Here is an 18,048-nt window from a genome sequence, read left to right as displayed (position 1 = left end):
AGTTATCGCCAGTGGCGCACAACCCCCCTACACGCGACACTATATATACAGGAAATTTTCGATTTTCTAAATCTGACTGAATTGAAAATTGGGCCAACTCCCATCTTAAAGTTCAGGAAAAGACTCACCCATTCATATGTCAACCATCCATTTTGGTCCAAGAGTGTGGATTTTACGGCCCTTCCTAATTAATGTCTGTTTTTCGTTCTCGTCCCCAAAACTCCCAAAAACTTCGAAAATTTAAGTCCGACCTTTGCGGCTTCTAATAGTACTGGTTTGTACCTTTCCAACGCATGTCTAATTTTGAAAATCGGTTATACCATTCAAAAGTTACCGAGCTCAGAAATATGATTCAATTTCTATTTAAAAAAGGGCAAATGTTTGTGGATATATATGTATGTATGTGTGTGGAAAAGTTAAACCAATCTGAATTTTTTTCTGTGTTTGAAGAGGGGGTCAAGGCCGATTCAGAACCGGTGTAGTTTGTGACTTTTGACCACCCATAAGCCAGCTACAGGACTTGGTAGGTACAAAACGGCATATTTTTTGGAGGTATATATCTTCGGTTCAAAAAGCGACAGGAGAACCGCAGATACACCAAATAAATAGTGTTGAGTTAAGCTTTCAAATGGTGTCTAAGCTGTCACGATCAGAAATACACACGGCTCAGTATAGCCGAAAAACTGAAAAACTAAACTTTGAAAATTTTGGTTTTTCGATAATTACTCAAAATTTCAACCTACGAATTGCGCCAATAACTGAGCGTTTGTAGAAGGACTCTAGACGAATCTAACGGTGTATACCTCATATCCAGGAAAATTCGAATTTTTAAGTAATAGGCTTCATAAGTATGACCAAATCAATAATGCCTGTAATAGCTCCAATTATCATACTTGACCTTAGATGCATCAGATACTACTTGACAATACGTTTCAAACTCATGTTTAGTGATCAAAATCGGTTAAGCCGTTTAGAAGTTATTAAGCTACAAAAGTATAATCCAATTAACGATTATTCCCGAAATGGTTTATGTAGTTGTAGTGGTTACAACGCTAAATTTGATCTGGCAAGGCAACGGGCAATCCGAGTTCAATTACCGGCCACCCCAATACTTTTTTTTAATCTATTTCGAAGAGAAAAAAAATCTAGTGTACATTCGATGAACACTAGATCATTTGGGAGGTAATGCGACAAGGGCGACCATTTATAAAGCTTAACGTGTAATCAGAGCCGGCATGGGAACGAGAGAAGCCCTCTTCAATTTACTAGTTCTCGCGCAAAAATGCTACGACCAAAAGAAAGATATATTTATATGCTTTATAGACTTAGAAAAAGCATTTGATAGAGTAAGGCACGACCTACTATTATAACGTTTGCAAGAAGTCGGTTTAGATGGAAAAGACATCAATTTACTAAAGAACTTGTACTGGAACCAAAACGCCAGAGTTAGGATCGAGGGTTCCACATCCGCAGAAGTAGAAATTAGGAGGGGAGTTAGACCGGGATGTGTTCTGTTGCCTCTGCTGTTTAATCTTTACTCCGAGTTTCTATTTAAAGAGGCACTGGAGGACTCCAAGGATGGAGTCAAGGTGAATGGCGTAAATATCAACAGCATCAGATACGCCGATGATACGGTGTTGATTGCGGATTCTGACTTGGGTCTATAACGACTCATCGACAAGACCAACTCGACCTGTGAGCAGTTTGGTATGAAAATAAACATTAAAAAAACCAAAGTGATTTCAATCCGAAAAAACCAAAACGTGCCTCAACCTTGCACAATAAATGGGCACATTTTAGAACAAGTCAATAGATTTAAGTACTTGGGATGTTGGATCGATAGCAGCCTAAATCCTGATCTAGAAATAAGATCGAGAATAGAACAGGCCAGAAAATCTTTCGAAAAAATCAAAAAACTGCTTTGTGATTCTCGAATAAATCTCGAAATTCGACTACGTTTATCCAAATGCTACGTCTGGTCGACTCTTCTCTATGCAGTTGAGACTTGGACCCTTAAAACATCAACCATAAATAAGTTGGAGGCCTTTGAAATGTGGATATACCGGAGAATTCTCAAAATTTCGTGGACATCGCATACCTCAAACGAAGAAGTGCTACATAGAATAGGCAAGACAAAGACAAGAAAACTTTTCAACGCAGTGAAAGTTAGAAAAACATCATACCTGGGCCACATACTGAGAAATAATAAGTACCAATATGCTCAACTTATAGTGAAAGGAAAGATCGAGGGAAGGGGGGAACTAGGAAGGAAAAGACTATCGTTGCTCAGAAATATCCGACAATGGACAGGGCTAAATTTTGAACAGCTAATAAGAACAGCTGAAGACAGAGAAGAGTTTGCAATTGTAGTAGCCAACCTCCATTGAGGAGACGGCACTTTAAGAGGAAGAAACGTGTAATCGAGAAATATTGCATTCAACTCCATACATTTAATTTATAAATAACTTTCAAAAACTCCTGATACAAGAATAAAAAACCGCTAAACGCCGTAAAAATGAGTGGCGCATACAATATTCCAGCTACAAAAAAGCTGATATAAATGTTACGTGGCGCGAAAATGTATTTTCATTTTGATGCAAAACATAGTTTTATATTAAACGATTTTTCCATAATATTTGCTAAATTTGAAGTAAACTCGCCACAAAAGAGTTTAAAATTCAAACTGTATCAAAGTTACTATTTTGTGGCGCGTTTTACTTCAAATTGAGCAAATATTATGGAAAAATAATTTAAAATAAAACTAGAATTTTGTTTTGCATCAAAATGAAAATACCTTTTCGCGCCACGTAATATTCATATCAGCTTTTTTGTAGCTGGAATATTGTAATGAATGAAATTATAATATTAGCAGAAGAACAAGGTTATAAAATTAAAAGACTTTATCCATTTATTGTACGCAAGGGATGTACAGCTGGTTCCAAAAAAAAACTGATACGACTCTTAAAGCGTGTTTTGTAGAAAATTGAGCAGTGTATTTTGAAGGATAAATACTAATTATTTACATACTGTCACTGTCCCTGCCAAATCTTAAAATTTGTCAGATAAATTATTCTGTTCAACCTCAAAAAATGGCTCCACATGCTGGCAAAGAACTAAAATCAAGAATTGTAATGAAATTAGAAGATGGTTGGTCACTATCTGTCGTAGCGAACCATTTTAACGTAAGCAGAACAACCGTTTTTAATATTAATAAAAGATGGAGAGAACAAGAAACTCTCGAAAGAAAGCAAGGTTTGGGAAGAGCTCTCTGAAGAAGACAATTTCATAGTTCCTTTCACGCTGATGTACCAAAGACTACAAGCTGTTATCACTGCTGATGGAGATATTACAAAATATTAATTTTATTTTTACATACCTAAATTTAGTATAGTTTTGGTCTTCCAGACCCTTGCTCTCTTTCGAGAGTTTCTTCTCCCCTCCATTTTTTATTAATAGAAAAACTGTAGTTCAGCTTATGTTAAAATGTTTTGCTGCCTCTGATAGTGCCCAGTTATCTTTTAATTTGGTTTTCAATTCTTGCTTTAATATACATATTGTTGAGTTAAGTCGTTTGTTTTATTCCTTAATAATAATAAAAATGATAACAACAACCCCATTTTATGTCAAAACTATCATTTATATTTTATATACTCTTTATAAAAGGCAAAGGCAGAAATTCAAAATAATATAAAAATTTAGACCTTAAAATTATTACAATTTATGAATAAACATACACACACCGGCAAAATTAGCCGAACACGTTAAAAATGGGACATGTTTGATGTCTCGTATTTCATAAACCAGTGGTCCGATTTGAGTGATTCTTTTAGTATGTTATAGCCTTATTATTTAAGAATATCGGTGTAATAATATTGTTGCTAGACAGGTAAATGTCATTTTATACCGGGTGTAACAAGCATACTGTGTTTTTTTCTTAAAGTTCGGAACACCCTGTGGAATATTCCAGCGTATATAAAATATTAAAATTAAAATTTGATTGTAGAATTATGCTTTCTTAACATTTTCTTTTTTGATTTATTTGCTTATGTTGGAAAATAAAAAAGTTATGTGCTTTAACAACTAACCATGTTTTTTATCAATAAATCCTCATAGTAGGGGAGAAAAGTATGGTAAATTTGCAATTACTCGAGCGTTCTTGGGACCTGGAGTGGATTGTGAAGAGTGGGTGCTACAACCAAAAAAAGTTAAGTTAAGTTTTCCATAAAGTGTGGGACTCTCCATTTTTCAATTTAATTTTCCATTTCCACCAATCGTTTTTTCCGATTATAGCGCCATTTATCCATAATAGGAAAAAACGTTGCGAATAAAACTTGCTTATTTTTACGTCAAGGATCCAAATCTGCAATAAAAATTGGGGGCTCCTATTTAATATTTTAATGTAACCCCCCACCCCACCTCCGTGGGGGGTTGTGTTTGGTGCCATTCGGTAGATTTTTGAAAAATATTGAATAGGTATATTTTGCAGTTTTACGATCTGATGTTCATTTCGCAAAATATCGCGGGGTCGTATTTATAATTTTTAATTTACCCCCCACCCCTCTCCGTGGGGTGTCACGAGCCCCCACGGAGGTGGGGTGGGGGATTTAATTTAAAATATTAAATAGGAGCCCCCAATTTTTATTGCAGATTTAGATTCTTTACGTAAAAATAAGCAACTTTTATTCGACATATTTTTTCGAATTATGGATAGACAGCGCTATAATCGGAGAAAAATGATTGTTTCAAATGGAACATTAAACTAAAAAATGAAAAGTCCCCCACTTTATGAAAAACTTAACTTAACCTTTTTCTGATTTTAGCACATACTCTTCACAATCCAATAGGTCCCCATAACGCTCGAGTAACTGCAAATTTAGTATACTTTCCTCCCCTACTATGAGGATTTATTGATGAAAAACATGGATAGCTGTTAACGTACATAACTTTTTTATTATCTCACATAAGTAAATGAATCGAAAAGGAAAATGATAAGCAAGCCTAAGTCTACAACAGAGTATTAATTCTAATATTTTACATATGCTAGAATATTCCACAGGGTGTTCCAAACTTTACGAAAAAAACACAGTATGATTGGTACACCCAGTATAAAATGGTATTTACCTGTCTAGTAACAATATTATTACAACGATATTCTTAAATAATAAGGCTATAAGATACTGAAAGAATCACTCAAATCGGACCACTGGTTTATGAAATACGAGACATCAAACATGTCCCATTTTTAACGTGTTCGGCTAATTTTGCCGGTGTGTGTATGTAATCAGTTGTTTGTTTGTTTATTTTAACTGACTGACAGTCTGTCATAATAAATATAATATAATGTCAGACCAATCAAATACACTGCTCAAAATAATCAAATCTTACTAAGAGTCGTATCAGTTTTTTTAGGAACCAGCTGTACCTCTAGGAATAATTAAAACGATCGAAAATAGCTACCAGAACAACACTATAAAAGTAAAAGTAGAAGAAGAACTAACAGATCCAATTCAAGCTGGCAATGGGATAAGACAGGGGTATTCCCCGAGTGTTCTACTATCCAACCTGATCATGGATGAAATAATCAAAAAGTAAGAAAAAAAAAGGATACCAAATGGTAGAAAATCAATTTAAAATAATCTGCTATGCAGGTGATACAATACTAATCTTTCTAAGTGAAGATGATTTGCAACGTATGCTGCACTAATATGGTCCTTTTCATGAGCATTTTTCAGTGCGTCACAAATGATAGAAAAAGGTAAGTCCGTGATAATACACATTTATTCTAACATGACATTTTAGTTAAATATGACAGTTGTGACATTTTATTTGCAATTTGGCATAAAAACAAATCAATTGGGTTTATTGCATTTATAAAATGGTATTTTCTTTGATTTGTATAATCTTATAAATTGTACAGATTATATTCGTAGATATATTATATAATTCGTAAATAATTTTTTTTCGATTATAGCGCCATCTATCGACAACTAGAATAAATGTTATAAATGTTATGTTCTTTCTTTAGAAAGAAATCGAAAAACTGTGACGCACTGAAAGATGCTCATGAGAAAAAGAATATAATATAACCACCAGAAAATTTAACCTGTTAATTTCCCCAAAAAATACAAAATGCACTTCCCCAAAAAAGACAAATGGAGCTGCAGGGTCAGATAATAGAATAAGTGAAGGAGTTTAAATCTCTAGGCATCACACTATCTACCTACGGAAAGCTCGAAACAGAAGTGGAACATCAAGTAAATAGAGCAAACAAAGCTGCAGGTTGCTTGAATGAAACAATATGAAGACATAAAAATATTGGAAAAGAAATGAAAGGCAGAATGTACAGAACGACAACTTACTGGAGGCATATTGAAAAAAACAGACAGTGTCATGTCTATACAAAGAGAAGAAGAAGTAGAACTTTAACAACTTGCAACGCATGCAATTGTGACTTTTCGACTCATTTTATCCTTTCCATATTTTTATCGTTTATATCCGCGATAAATATCAAACTTGAAATAAATATCTTACCTGCACCTAGATGATGTCTTGATTTAATTTCTCCCGTTTTTCTATCCATTTCTGAAGCACTACTGGGTCGTTGTTTCCAATTTCTCTTAGAACTAGTAACGAAATGGGGCGAATCTTCAGGATCATTTGAATATTCGTCTTCCCAAGGAGATTCTTGAGATTCTCTACTATAATATCTTTCTTCAGTCTTATGGTCCCGCCATCTACCACTACCATACCTAGTTTTATCTATAAAAAATAGTATTTCGGAAATATTAGCACGTTTCTTTATTAAAAAAACCTCGTTTTTAAAATAGGAGGAGTAATTTAAATTTACCGCGCCGTAATGCTTATTTGTAAGTCGTCCAACTGTAGGCAAGTTTACTCCACTAAATTATGAAATTTTGACATTATTGACATTTATGAAATTTTGTCACTAATGGCATTTAAAATTCGTAGGTTAATTAAGTTAAATCGGTGATTTTTTTGTGTTTTATGAGATATTCATTTAATTTTTAGATTTTTAGTCTGCGTTTATATAAAAAACCGTTGTTTTTAGAATTCGTTAGCGATGTATTAGAATAAAAATATAACATTTATGGATTACCGTCGAAGGCTGATATGATCAACCAAAAGAGAAGATGAATCTGGTTATTTTTCTAGTGACATTATTAGGTGTGAATGTGTCTTTTGAGTTTACTCCTCCTATTTAAAAAATGAACCATAGTAATAGGTAAACTAGCACAACCTATCGCAATTTAAAATATTCAGTAGATAATATAGCATTGCATTTACGAACAAAGTAAATATATACATACTATATTTATTATATACCTGTGACATCCCTGTTACAGAAAATATTAAACTGGCCACATTGGCAGACGACACTGCAATACCAGCAGTGGGTGAAACGTTCGAAGGGACAACTAGACACCTCTGAAATGCAGTGAACAAAATGAACACTTGGAATAATAAATGGCGCATAAAAATTAATCAAGGGAAATCTGCCTTATCGATTTCACTTATAAAAAAATTAATAATCGCCCAGTTAGAATAAACAATAAAATCGTTCCGTACAAGAAAACAGTTAAATACCCACTGCTATATTTGGATAGCAAATTAAAGTGGCAGGAACATATCAGAAAGAAAACTGAAGAACTAAAACTTAAATACACTGGGGTGCAAAATTAACCGGACTCCTTAAAAATGGGTCATTTTTGATGTCTCGAATTTCCTAAACCTCTTGTCCGATAGCCTTATTCTTTAACAATATCGCTGTAATAATATTGTTGCTAAACAGGTAAATTTTCATTGTATACCGGGTGTACCAATGAAACTGTGTTTTTTTCTCAAACTTCGAATCACCCTGTGGAATATTCTAGCATTTATAAAATACTGAAATTAAAACCCAACTATAGCGTCATGTTTTCTCAACATTCTGTTTTCTGATTCATTCGCTTATGTTGGACCACAAAAAAGTTAGATACTTTAACAATTAGCCACGTTTTTCATCAATACAGGGTGTTTTTAAATAAGTATGGCAAACTTCAAGGAGTAATTCTACATGAAAAAATAATGACAGTTTTCTTTATAAACATATGTCCGCAAATGCTTCTTTTCTGAGATAGAGGGTGTTGACATTTTAACTGACGATTTATTTATTGCACCACAGAATGCAGTAGGATGTGGTTACCCATACTGAAAGAGGAAGTCAATAGAAAGAAAATACCACGATTAGTAAGTCAATAACATATCGAGTTAGTACAAATTTTATATTTTAGTATTACTTATTGTATATCTATGTATTATTAATATTATTTATAATTTAAACACATTAAAGTCAGAATTTGGTATTAGTTTTTTGAAGGTAAATTAAATGTAAGACCAAATACTTACGATGTCGGGATAGTATCACGAGGTTTTTTCCTGGTTTTCCCTCGTGATTTACTATGGAATCTCTAACGCGAGAATTTTACTGTCATCGTTGCATTTGGTTGTCTTTTTAAGGACAGATCACATGCTATGATTTTTTTGCGACGGATATTCTTGAGTTGGGATTGATTTCATGTAATCGAATGAACTATCTTTTAGTAAAGTCGTCCCAGGAACGCAACTCATAAATATTGGCGATATCATTTTAAAGTCTTCTACTTTAAAATGTACATATTATATACGTCTGAATTGCCAATATAAATGAGTCAGATTAAATAAATTATTAGAAGAATTTTTTTACTTAGCAACAACATTTTTGTTTATTTTAATAGTATTTTGTATTTTGACAACGAAACCCGATTTGGGCTTCGAAACGTTAATAAATTAATTTTTTAGTAAAATTGTGGCTTATTTCCCATAGAAAATACTTAATTATAAGACTAAGTTTTCACTCTAATGGCATATAGCATATCCCACCAGAGTTTCGAAACCGGTAGAGGTGCTTGCAGCACTCTCTGATTGGACTGGAATATGGTTCGGCTGTATTTTCGTTTTGCAACGAAATTGAAAATGGTTATTCATTTTTTACTTAATTATAACTTTTTTATGGTCTAATGTAAGCGAGTGAATCAAAAAACAAAATGTTGAGAAAGCATGAGGCTATAGTTGGATTTTAATTTCAGTATTTTATAAATACTAGAATATTCCACAGCGTGATGCGAACTTTGAGAAAAAAACACAGTTTAATTGGTATACCCGGTATACAATGAAAATTCAACTGATTAGCAACAATACTATTACAGCGATATTGTTAAAGAATAAGGCTATAATATATTAAAAAAATTACTTAAACCGGACAACAGGTTTAGGAAATTCGAGACACCAAAAATGACCCATTTTTAAGGTGTCCGGTTAATTTTGCACACCACTGTATGGTTATTAGGTAGAAGCTCACAACTTACAACCAAGAACAAGGTATTAGTTTATAAACAAATTCTGCAACCAGTGTGGTCTTATGGCTTGCAGTTATGAGGCTGTACTAGTGAGAATAACTATGCTTGCCTTCAAAGAGTTAAAAACCGAATATGTACTAAGAAACATAGTCAACGCTCCATGGTATATCCGCAACAAAGACCTTCATCGGGAACTTCGTATAAGAACAATTAAAGAAGAAATAAAGATTGCCAAGGATCACGAAAACCGACTCCACAATCATACAAACAGAGAAGTGTTAGAACTTTTAAATAACGAAGACCTAGTCCGCAGGCTCAAACGCACCAAACCTTTTTAACTTGTGTGATAGTGATAATAGCCCAGTCGGGTTAGACGAATAACAGGTCTAACCTTGCATTAGGAGCTGCCCCAAATTTTATTTTTCTAATCTTTATTTTCGCCGTTGCGTTAGCCGCCATCTTGATTTTAAACGAGAACCGTTTTTGCTCAATATCTCCGCCATTTTCAACTTTTCGACAAAAAGTATAACAACCAAAATTGTTGAAAATGAAATTTTCTATCATTGTTATTGTTACAGTTTTTTCGTGCCATCGCTATTTTCCGAGTTATGGCGGAAAATAGTGACAGTTAGAGCATAATGATGGAATTATCTCGTTTATTGTTAGTTTTACGACAAAAATAGAGAGAATTAAATTCTAAACCATTTTAGTCTCTTTAATTTTTTTGCTAAAGTTAGTATTTAAGGTAGTACGTATGCGATAATGGCGCAAGCGTAAAACCTGATTGATTTTGTAGCAATTGTTCTTGTTCAATATCTACGTCATTTTCAACTAAAATTGTTCCAAATATGATTTCCTACAATTTCTTTTTAACAATTTTTTTCATGCGGTTGATATTTTCCGAGTAGTGGGAAAATAGTAAAAAGTGGTGGGGGAGCATAATTACTGAATTGAATCTTTTTTCCGAGCTGACCCAAATTTTATAATTCTATCCTTTATGGGAGATCAATAGTAGTGTAAATTTGAAATCTCAACTGAATTCCGCGGTTGCATTAGCCGCCATATTGATTTTAAAGGAGAACAGTTGTTGCTTAATATCGACGCCATTTTCAACTTTTCGACAAAAACGGTAAGAACTAAAATTGTTGGAAACGCAATTTCCTACAATTTCTTTTCCACAATTTTTTTATGCGATCAATATTCTCCGAATTAAGGAGGAAAATAATGGAAGCGTAGGGGAAACATAACTATTGAATTGTCTCATTTATTATTGAATTTACGACATAATTGTACATAAACAAAAATAAAGAGAATTTTATTTTTTACAATTTTTAAAACTTCCAATGAAACACCAACCAAACTAAGTACATAAAGACATAAATAATAACTTATATGCATTAAGTTCACTTAATTTTATTAACTAGCGGGTTTTATTAGTTGAATTTGCCTGTCGATAATTAAGTTTCGTGTCAGCTGACGTATTTTAATATTTCAACATTTTTTTTTTAATTTTGGACCCTCTTGAGGGGAATTTTCCCATTCCCCCCTTTTAGACCCGCCACTGATTCTGTCAAAAAATTGTAGTAAATCGTAATTGCAACAATTTCAGTCCTTACACTTTTTGTCGAAAAGTTGAAAATGACGAAGATATGGAACAAAAACAATTGCTTTAAAATCAATCGGCTCTTACGCTCGCGCCTTTACCGCATACGTACTACATTAAATATTGATTTTATCAAAAAAATTAAGGAGATCAAAATTGTACAAAGTTTAATTATCTTCATTTTTGTATAGTTTAAAATTTGTTGTCAAACTAATAATAAACGGGATAATCCAATAAATCAATAATTATGCTCTAACTGTCATTATTTTTCCCCATAACTCGGAAAATAAGGACCGCACGAAAAAAATTATAATAAACGAAATTATAGAAAATCGCATTTCCAACAATTTCAGTTTATACATTTTTTGTCGAAAAGTTGAAAATGGCGGAGATATTGAGCAAAAACGGTTCTCGTTTAAAATCAAGATGGCGGCTAACCCAACGGTCAAATTCAGTCGAGATTTTAAATTTATACTACTATTGACCCCCCCCCTAAAGATTAGACAAATAAAATTTGGGGCAGCTCCAAATGCAAGGTCAAATGGTATCCCGACTGGGCTATGAATCTATAAATGTCAGTGTCAGTTTAAATTCGGGCAATGAACCTAGCCACAACAATGAAGTGTGCAACAATAATAATTATTAGATTCTAAGGTGAACCGTTGGGAATACCTATGACAGCAAGTAGTAGTTTAAGTTAAATGTAAAATGCTGGTTAGTTTTAGGACTAGGTGCATTGTTGATTTATTAAATAATAAAAAAATCTTCAAACGAGATCTTACATCCGTAACAAAAATTTAATTACAGATATCAATGACGAGAAATATTTTACATTGTACGTGATTACATACTTACATAGATTGCTTCAAACTAATTTATTAGAGAATAAGAGTTTGAATATGAGTAGGAAAATTTACCTTGTCCTGGCTGATCCCAGTCAGGACAGCACCATCTATCTCTTGGGTCCCTTCTTCTCCTATGCCTTCTATCATCACTTCTATCATCACACCATCTATCACTGTCGTGATCTCTACTTCCTCCACTATGCCTGCTTTCTCGATCAGTCTCTCTCGAACTATGCCTATCCCAATGACGTGTCGAATGTTCATCCTCGTACCTTAAAATATCAAGCCGTTTAATTATAAATTATATTTATAAACAAGCTGAGGATGCGAGCATTATCATAACGAAAACTTTTTTTATCATTTCTATATTACTTTGTATTTGTATAACAAAATCAATATTTAGCGTATATAAATGGGAATTAACAATTTATAATGCAATATACAGGGTGTCCCGAAAATATTGGTCATAAATTATACCACAGATTCTGGGGTCAAAAATAGGTTGATTGAACCTCACTTACCTATATACAATAGTGCACACAAAAAAAGTTACAGCCCTTTGAAATTACAAAATGAAAATCGATTTTTTTTCATATATCGAAAACTCTCAGAGATTTTTTATTGAAAATTGACATGTGGCATTTTTACGACAGCAATATCTTAAAAAAAAAATTAAGTAAAATTTGTGCACCCCATACAAATTTTATGGGGGTTTTGTTCCCTTAAACCCCCCCAAACTTTTGTGTACGTTCCAATTAAATTATTATTGTGGCACTATTAGTTAAACACATTATTTTTAAAACTTTTTTGCCTCTTTGTACTTTTTCGATAAGCCAGTGTTTATCGAGATATTTTGAATATTTGTCGAATCCACCACATATTTGTATATGGTTAAGTACGGTTATAGAGACCTGTTAATAATCTGAAAATTTATTTATAATTTACATTTTTAGGTATATTTTGAAAAAGAAGCTACATCTCGATAAAAGGTGACTTATGAACAAAAGACTAAGAGACAAAAGTTTTAAAAACACTGTGTTTAACTAATGGTACCACAATAATAGTTTAATTGGAACGTACACAAACATTAGGGGGGTTTAAAGGAACAAAACCCCCATAAAATTTTTACGTAAATATATTGAAAAAGAAGCCGCATCTCAATAAAAACTGGCTTATCGAAAAAATACTAAGAGGCAAAAAAGTTTTAAAAACGTTGTGTTTAACTAATGGTACCACAATTATGAATTAATTGGAACGTACACAAAAGTTTGGGGGGGTTTAAGGGAACAAAATCCCCATACATTTTTTATGGGGTGGACAAATTTCACTATAATTTTGTTTTAAGAGGCTCCTGACATAAGAATTCTACATGTCCATTTTCAATACAAAATCTCTAATAGTTTTCGATATATTGAAAAAAATCGATTTTCATTTTGTAACTTCAAAGGGCTGTAACTTTTTTTGTGAGCACATTTGTACTAAGGTAAGTTAGGTTCAATCGAACTATTTTTGACCCCAGAATGTGTGGTATAATTTATGACCATTCTTTTCGGGACACCCTGTATAACTTGAATTTACATGGTATATGCCTAAGTCGAAAATTCGATTTTTCGACTTTGAGGTCGGTTATCTCGAAGATGGTTCGAGATATCGAAATGTCGTTTTCAGATGTGAATTCAGGAGACAAAACTACATGGGGATCCATCGGTAGATCGGCTCCAAGTATTGCAGGAGCGGCGAATTTATAAATTAAAAGAAAGTTTTCGTTGAAAATACGTTAAACATAAATTCGTAATACTAAATTTAACGACAACGCAGTCATAAAAAAATTTAACAAAATAAAACTTACAATAAAACAATAACCGGATTGATATACAATTTTCGATGTAGATTGCCTGTTTTTTGCATCATTCATGTATTTCTTATGTCACATACTATTAATAATTGTAGCAACAGAAAAATGAAGCTTTCGAGTAGAAAGAAGTCTCAATTATCTTAAGCCTACTTTCTCACAGCTAGGATTCAGCTTGGTGTGTAATGGTAGTAGACATCTGTCATTTGTCAACCCCCTCTCTTCCAGTACCATCAGTCAAGCCTTAATTTTAATGGAAAACACTATGTGGTCTCTTTAACAGAATTTGTGACATTGCGATATTTCAAACTGATTGGCTAATGTCGACATTTGTCACAATACCAAAGAACCATCGTGCAAAGCCAATACATACCATAATATACACAATTAGAGGAGAGCATTAGCAATACTCTTAGCCTTGTCCAGTATCCAAGTACTGAACACAGAGATGCAGAGATATATAGTCCGTCCGCTATAACTTTTCCCATGCGGTACGATTCATTTTCAATAAAATTAAGTCAAAATAGAAAGTGAAACGTACGCCGATGTGTGTAGTATATAGTATACAGTATACAAAATGTATATACACATCGACGTTCGTTTCAATTTATGTTTTGACTTAATTTGATTGAAAATGAATCGTACCGCATCGGAAAAGTTATAGCGGACGGACTATAAATCAAAATGTATACAATCGACTTTGAAAATGCTTTTGACGGACAAAATGCTAGAACTATTGAGAAAAGATGAATTGGACGATAAACATTTACGAATAATTACTAATCTAGACTGACATTAAATGGCAAGAATAAAAGTTAAACAAGAACTGTCGGATGAAATAAAGATAAAAAGAGGAGTGAGACAAGGCTGTATACTATCGCCTTTACTCTTTAACTTGTATTCAGAGTAAATATTAAAGGAAGCCTTAATGGAGACAGTAGAAGGAATTATTGTGAATGGAGGAACCGTGAACAATATTAGATATGCCCACTTTACTTTAGTGCACCCTAATTGCAGAAAAGACCTTTCAAAGTCTAATGATCAGTGTGGATTAATACTTAATGTTAAGGAAACTAAATATATGATGTTGTTCTGAAGCTATTTCCTTGTGGCATTTTTTATGATTAATTATTTATATGGGAAATAAGCCACAATTAAATTGAAAAAATAATTTTATTACCGTTTCGACGCCCAAATCGGGTGCCGTTTTCAAGATACAAAATATTACTAAAATAAACAAAAATGTTGTTGCTAAGTAAAAAATTCTTCTAATAATTTATTTAATCTGACTCATTTATATTGGCAATTCAGACATATATTATACATTTTTAAGTAGAAGACTTTAAAATGATATTGCCAATATTTATGAGTTGCGTTCCTGGGACGACTTACTGAAAGATAGTTCATTCGATTACATGAAATCATCCCCAACTCAAGAATATCCGTCACAAAAAAATTATAGCATGTGATCTTTGGTCTTACATTTAATTTACTCTCAAAAAATAATACCAAATTCTGACTTGTAACATGTTTAAATTATAAATAATATTAATAATACTAGATATATAAGTAATACTAAAATATAATCAAGTATATTCAAATGGGAAATAAGCCACAATTTTACCTAAAAATGATTTTATTAACGTTTCGACGCCCAAGTCGGGTGTCGTTGTCAAAATATAAAATAATACTAATTAAACAAAAATGTTGTTGCTTAGTAAAAAATTCTTCTAATAATTTATTTAATCTGACTCATTTATATCGGCAATTCAGACACGTATTATACATTTCAAAGTAGACGACTTTAAAATGATATTGCCAATATTGATGAGTTGCGTTCCTGGGACGACTTTACTAAAAGATAGTTCATTCGATTACATGAAATCAATCCCAACTCAAGAATATCCGCCACAAAAAATCATAGCATGTGATCTGTCTTTAAAAAGACAACCAAATGCAACGGTGGTACTGAAATTCTCGCGTTAGAGATTTCATAGTAAATCACGACGGAAAACCAGGAAAAACCTCGTGATACTATCCCGACATCGTAAGTATTTGGGTTTACATTTAGTTTACTCTCAAAAAATCATTTTTAGGTAAAATTGTGGCTTATTTCCCATTTGAATATACTTGATTATAAAAATGCCACAAGAAAATAGCTTCAGAACAACACTAAAATATAAAATATGTACTAGCTCGATATTATTGACTTACTAATCTTGGTATTTTCTTTCTATTGACTTCCTCTTTCAGTATGGGTAACCACATCCTACTGCATTCTACCGAGGAATTTGCGACACAATTGGTTTCATTTAGCATAATTAGAGCCGCTTCTTTGATTTTTCTCTTTTTACTATCTGATTCTTTCAGGACTATACTTGAATCTCTCCACTGAACTCTATGTTCATTATCCCATGCGTGTTGACATATTTGAGATAGAGTTGAACATAGAGTTCAGTGGAGAGATTCAAGTATAGTCCTGAAAGAATCAGATAGTAAAAAGAGAAAAATCAAAGAAGCGGCTCTAATTATGCTAAATGAAACCAATTGTGTCGCAAATTCCTCGGTAGAATGCAGTAGGATGTGGTTACCCATACTGAAAGAGGAAGTCAATAGAAAGAAAATACCAAGATTAGTAAGTCAATAATATCGAGCTAGTACATATTTTATATTTTAGTGTTACTTATATATCTAGTATTATTAATATTATTTATAATTTAAACATGTTACAAGTCAGAATTTGGTATTATTTTTTGAGAGTAAATTAAATGTAAGACCAAATACTTACGATGTCGGGATAGTATCACAGGGTTTTTCCTGGTTTTCACTTGTGATTTACTATGAAGTCTCTAACGCGAGAATTTTACTGTCGTTGCATTTGGTTGTCTTTTTAAAGACAGATCACATGCTATAATTTTTTTGTGACGGATATTCTTGAGTTCGGGATGATTTCATGTAATCTTTCAGTAAGTCGTCCCAGGAACGCAACTCATAAATATTGGCAATATCATTTTAAAGTCTTCTACTTTAAAATGTATAATATATGTCTGAATTGCCAATATAAATGAGTCAGATTAAATAAATTATTAGAAGAATTTTTTACTTAGCAACAACATTTTTGTTTATTTTAGTAATATTTTGTGCACCCGATTTGGGCGTCGAAACGTTAATAAAATTATTTTTTCATTTTAATTGTGGCTTATTTCCCATATAAATAATTAATCATAAATATATGATAGCAAACAAAATTATATATAGGATGACGGTACAGAAGTCGCAGATGCCCTACTGGATAGAGTAGAGAAACTCGTGTATCTCGGCAGTAATATCAATGAGTGCTAGGATCCAACCAAGGTTCATAGATAGGGGGTAGGTTGTCTCGTAACTATGTGGGCGGAAGCGAAGGGGGGATGCCTACATCACTCGTACGACAAAGTCAAATTTGACAGTTGTTTGTGGTTGTATTTCCGTATATTTTAGTGGAATTTTCTTATAATATCGTTTATTTGTTTAATATTTGTCGAGTTTTTAAGTATATAAGGACAATATTACTATAAATACTATTTGGGTACAATACAAAGACAATAATGACTTGTGAAGTGTGTTTTCGTAGCCGTGATATAAAGGTTAGTTTAACAATAATAATTATAATATGTAGTTTTGTATGTTATAATAATGAAATATTTTTTAGATGAGTGGCGGTAACATTTGTAGCATAGCTATATGTAAAAGCAACTCCAAAATTCCTGAACCAGATGGAAACAAAATAATGTTTTTTACATTTCCCAAATACGTGCGCCAAATAGGATCCTAGAGGCTGACCTAGAGCATAGCAGGGCAGCTTCGGTATACCTTACTGCTGATGTTAGTCCATGTCGCCCTGATATAAGAGTCCTGGGTAAGCCGGGGATAAATTAAAGGTTGCGCGTTGGCGGAGAGATTATAAAGCAAATCTACAAAAGTCCCGAAGACTTGTATAATTGTTGATGGAAGATATCCATAAACCAATTGAAACACTATAAATAGAAATAAAAGATTCACATCACCAGCCAGTTTTAACGGTAAGTAGGTAATGTTTGTAGTCTGTAATGTCCAAGGCGAAGGATAGGAAGGAATGGAAGCTGATTCTGGTACAGGCCGAGACCCACCATGGGTTGTAGAGCCAATGATGATGATGATGAGGTAATGTCTATTTAATAACAGCATTATGAAATTAGGTTCAGACCAGCATGCTTTTTCAACAAAATATTCTTTGCAGACTGGACCCTTATTGTGTATGTTGATGATTAATTGCAATTAATCCTCAATTAATCAGCGTCCCTCTGCGTTTTTTTGGTAACATCATTCTACCAA

General features: G+C 33.0%; 1 protein-coding gene across 3 annotated transcripts in view; it reads right to left on the bottom strand.

The window, feature by feature from the left end:
• LOC114349376 (protein disabled) overlaps window positions 1-18,048 on the bottom strand; it is a 103,597-nt gene that overhangs the window by 16,553 nt on the left and 68,996 nt on the right. For all 3 annotated transcript variants that reach the window (XM_028299726.2, XM_050648085.1, XM_050648087.1), the window contains exons 11-12: window positions 11,916-12,115; window positions 6,532-6,759 (exon numbers count right to left, since the gene is read on the bottom strand). In XM_028299726.2, coding sequence (XP_028155527.2) covers window positions 6,532-6,759; window positions 11,916-12,115 — 428 coding nt within the window. The remainder of the gene's footprint in view (window positions 1-6,531; window positions 6,760-11,915; window positions 12,116-18,048) is intronic.

The sequence above is a fragment of the Diabrotica virgifera genome, chromosome 4 (assembly GCF_917563875.1).
Source record: "Diabrotica virgifera virgifera chromosome 4, PGI_DIABVI_V3a".
Taxonomy (NCBI): Eukaryota; Metazoa; Arthropoda; class Insecta; order Coleoptera; family Chrysomelidae; genus Diabrotica; species Diabrotica virgifera.
The sequence above is the reverse complement of the archived record's forward strand: the minus strand, read 5'-3'. Positions and strand labels throughout refer to the sequence as shown.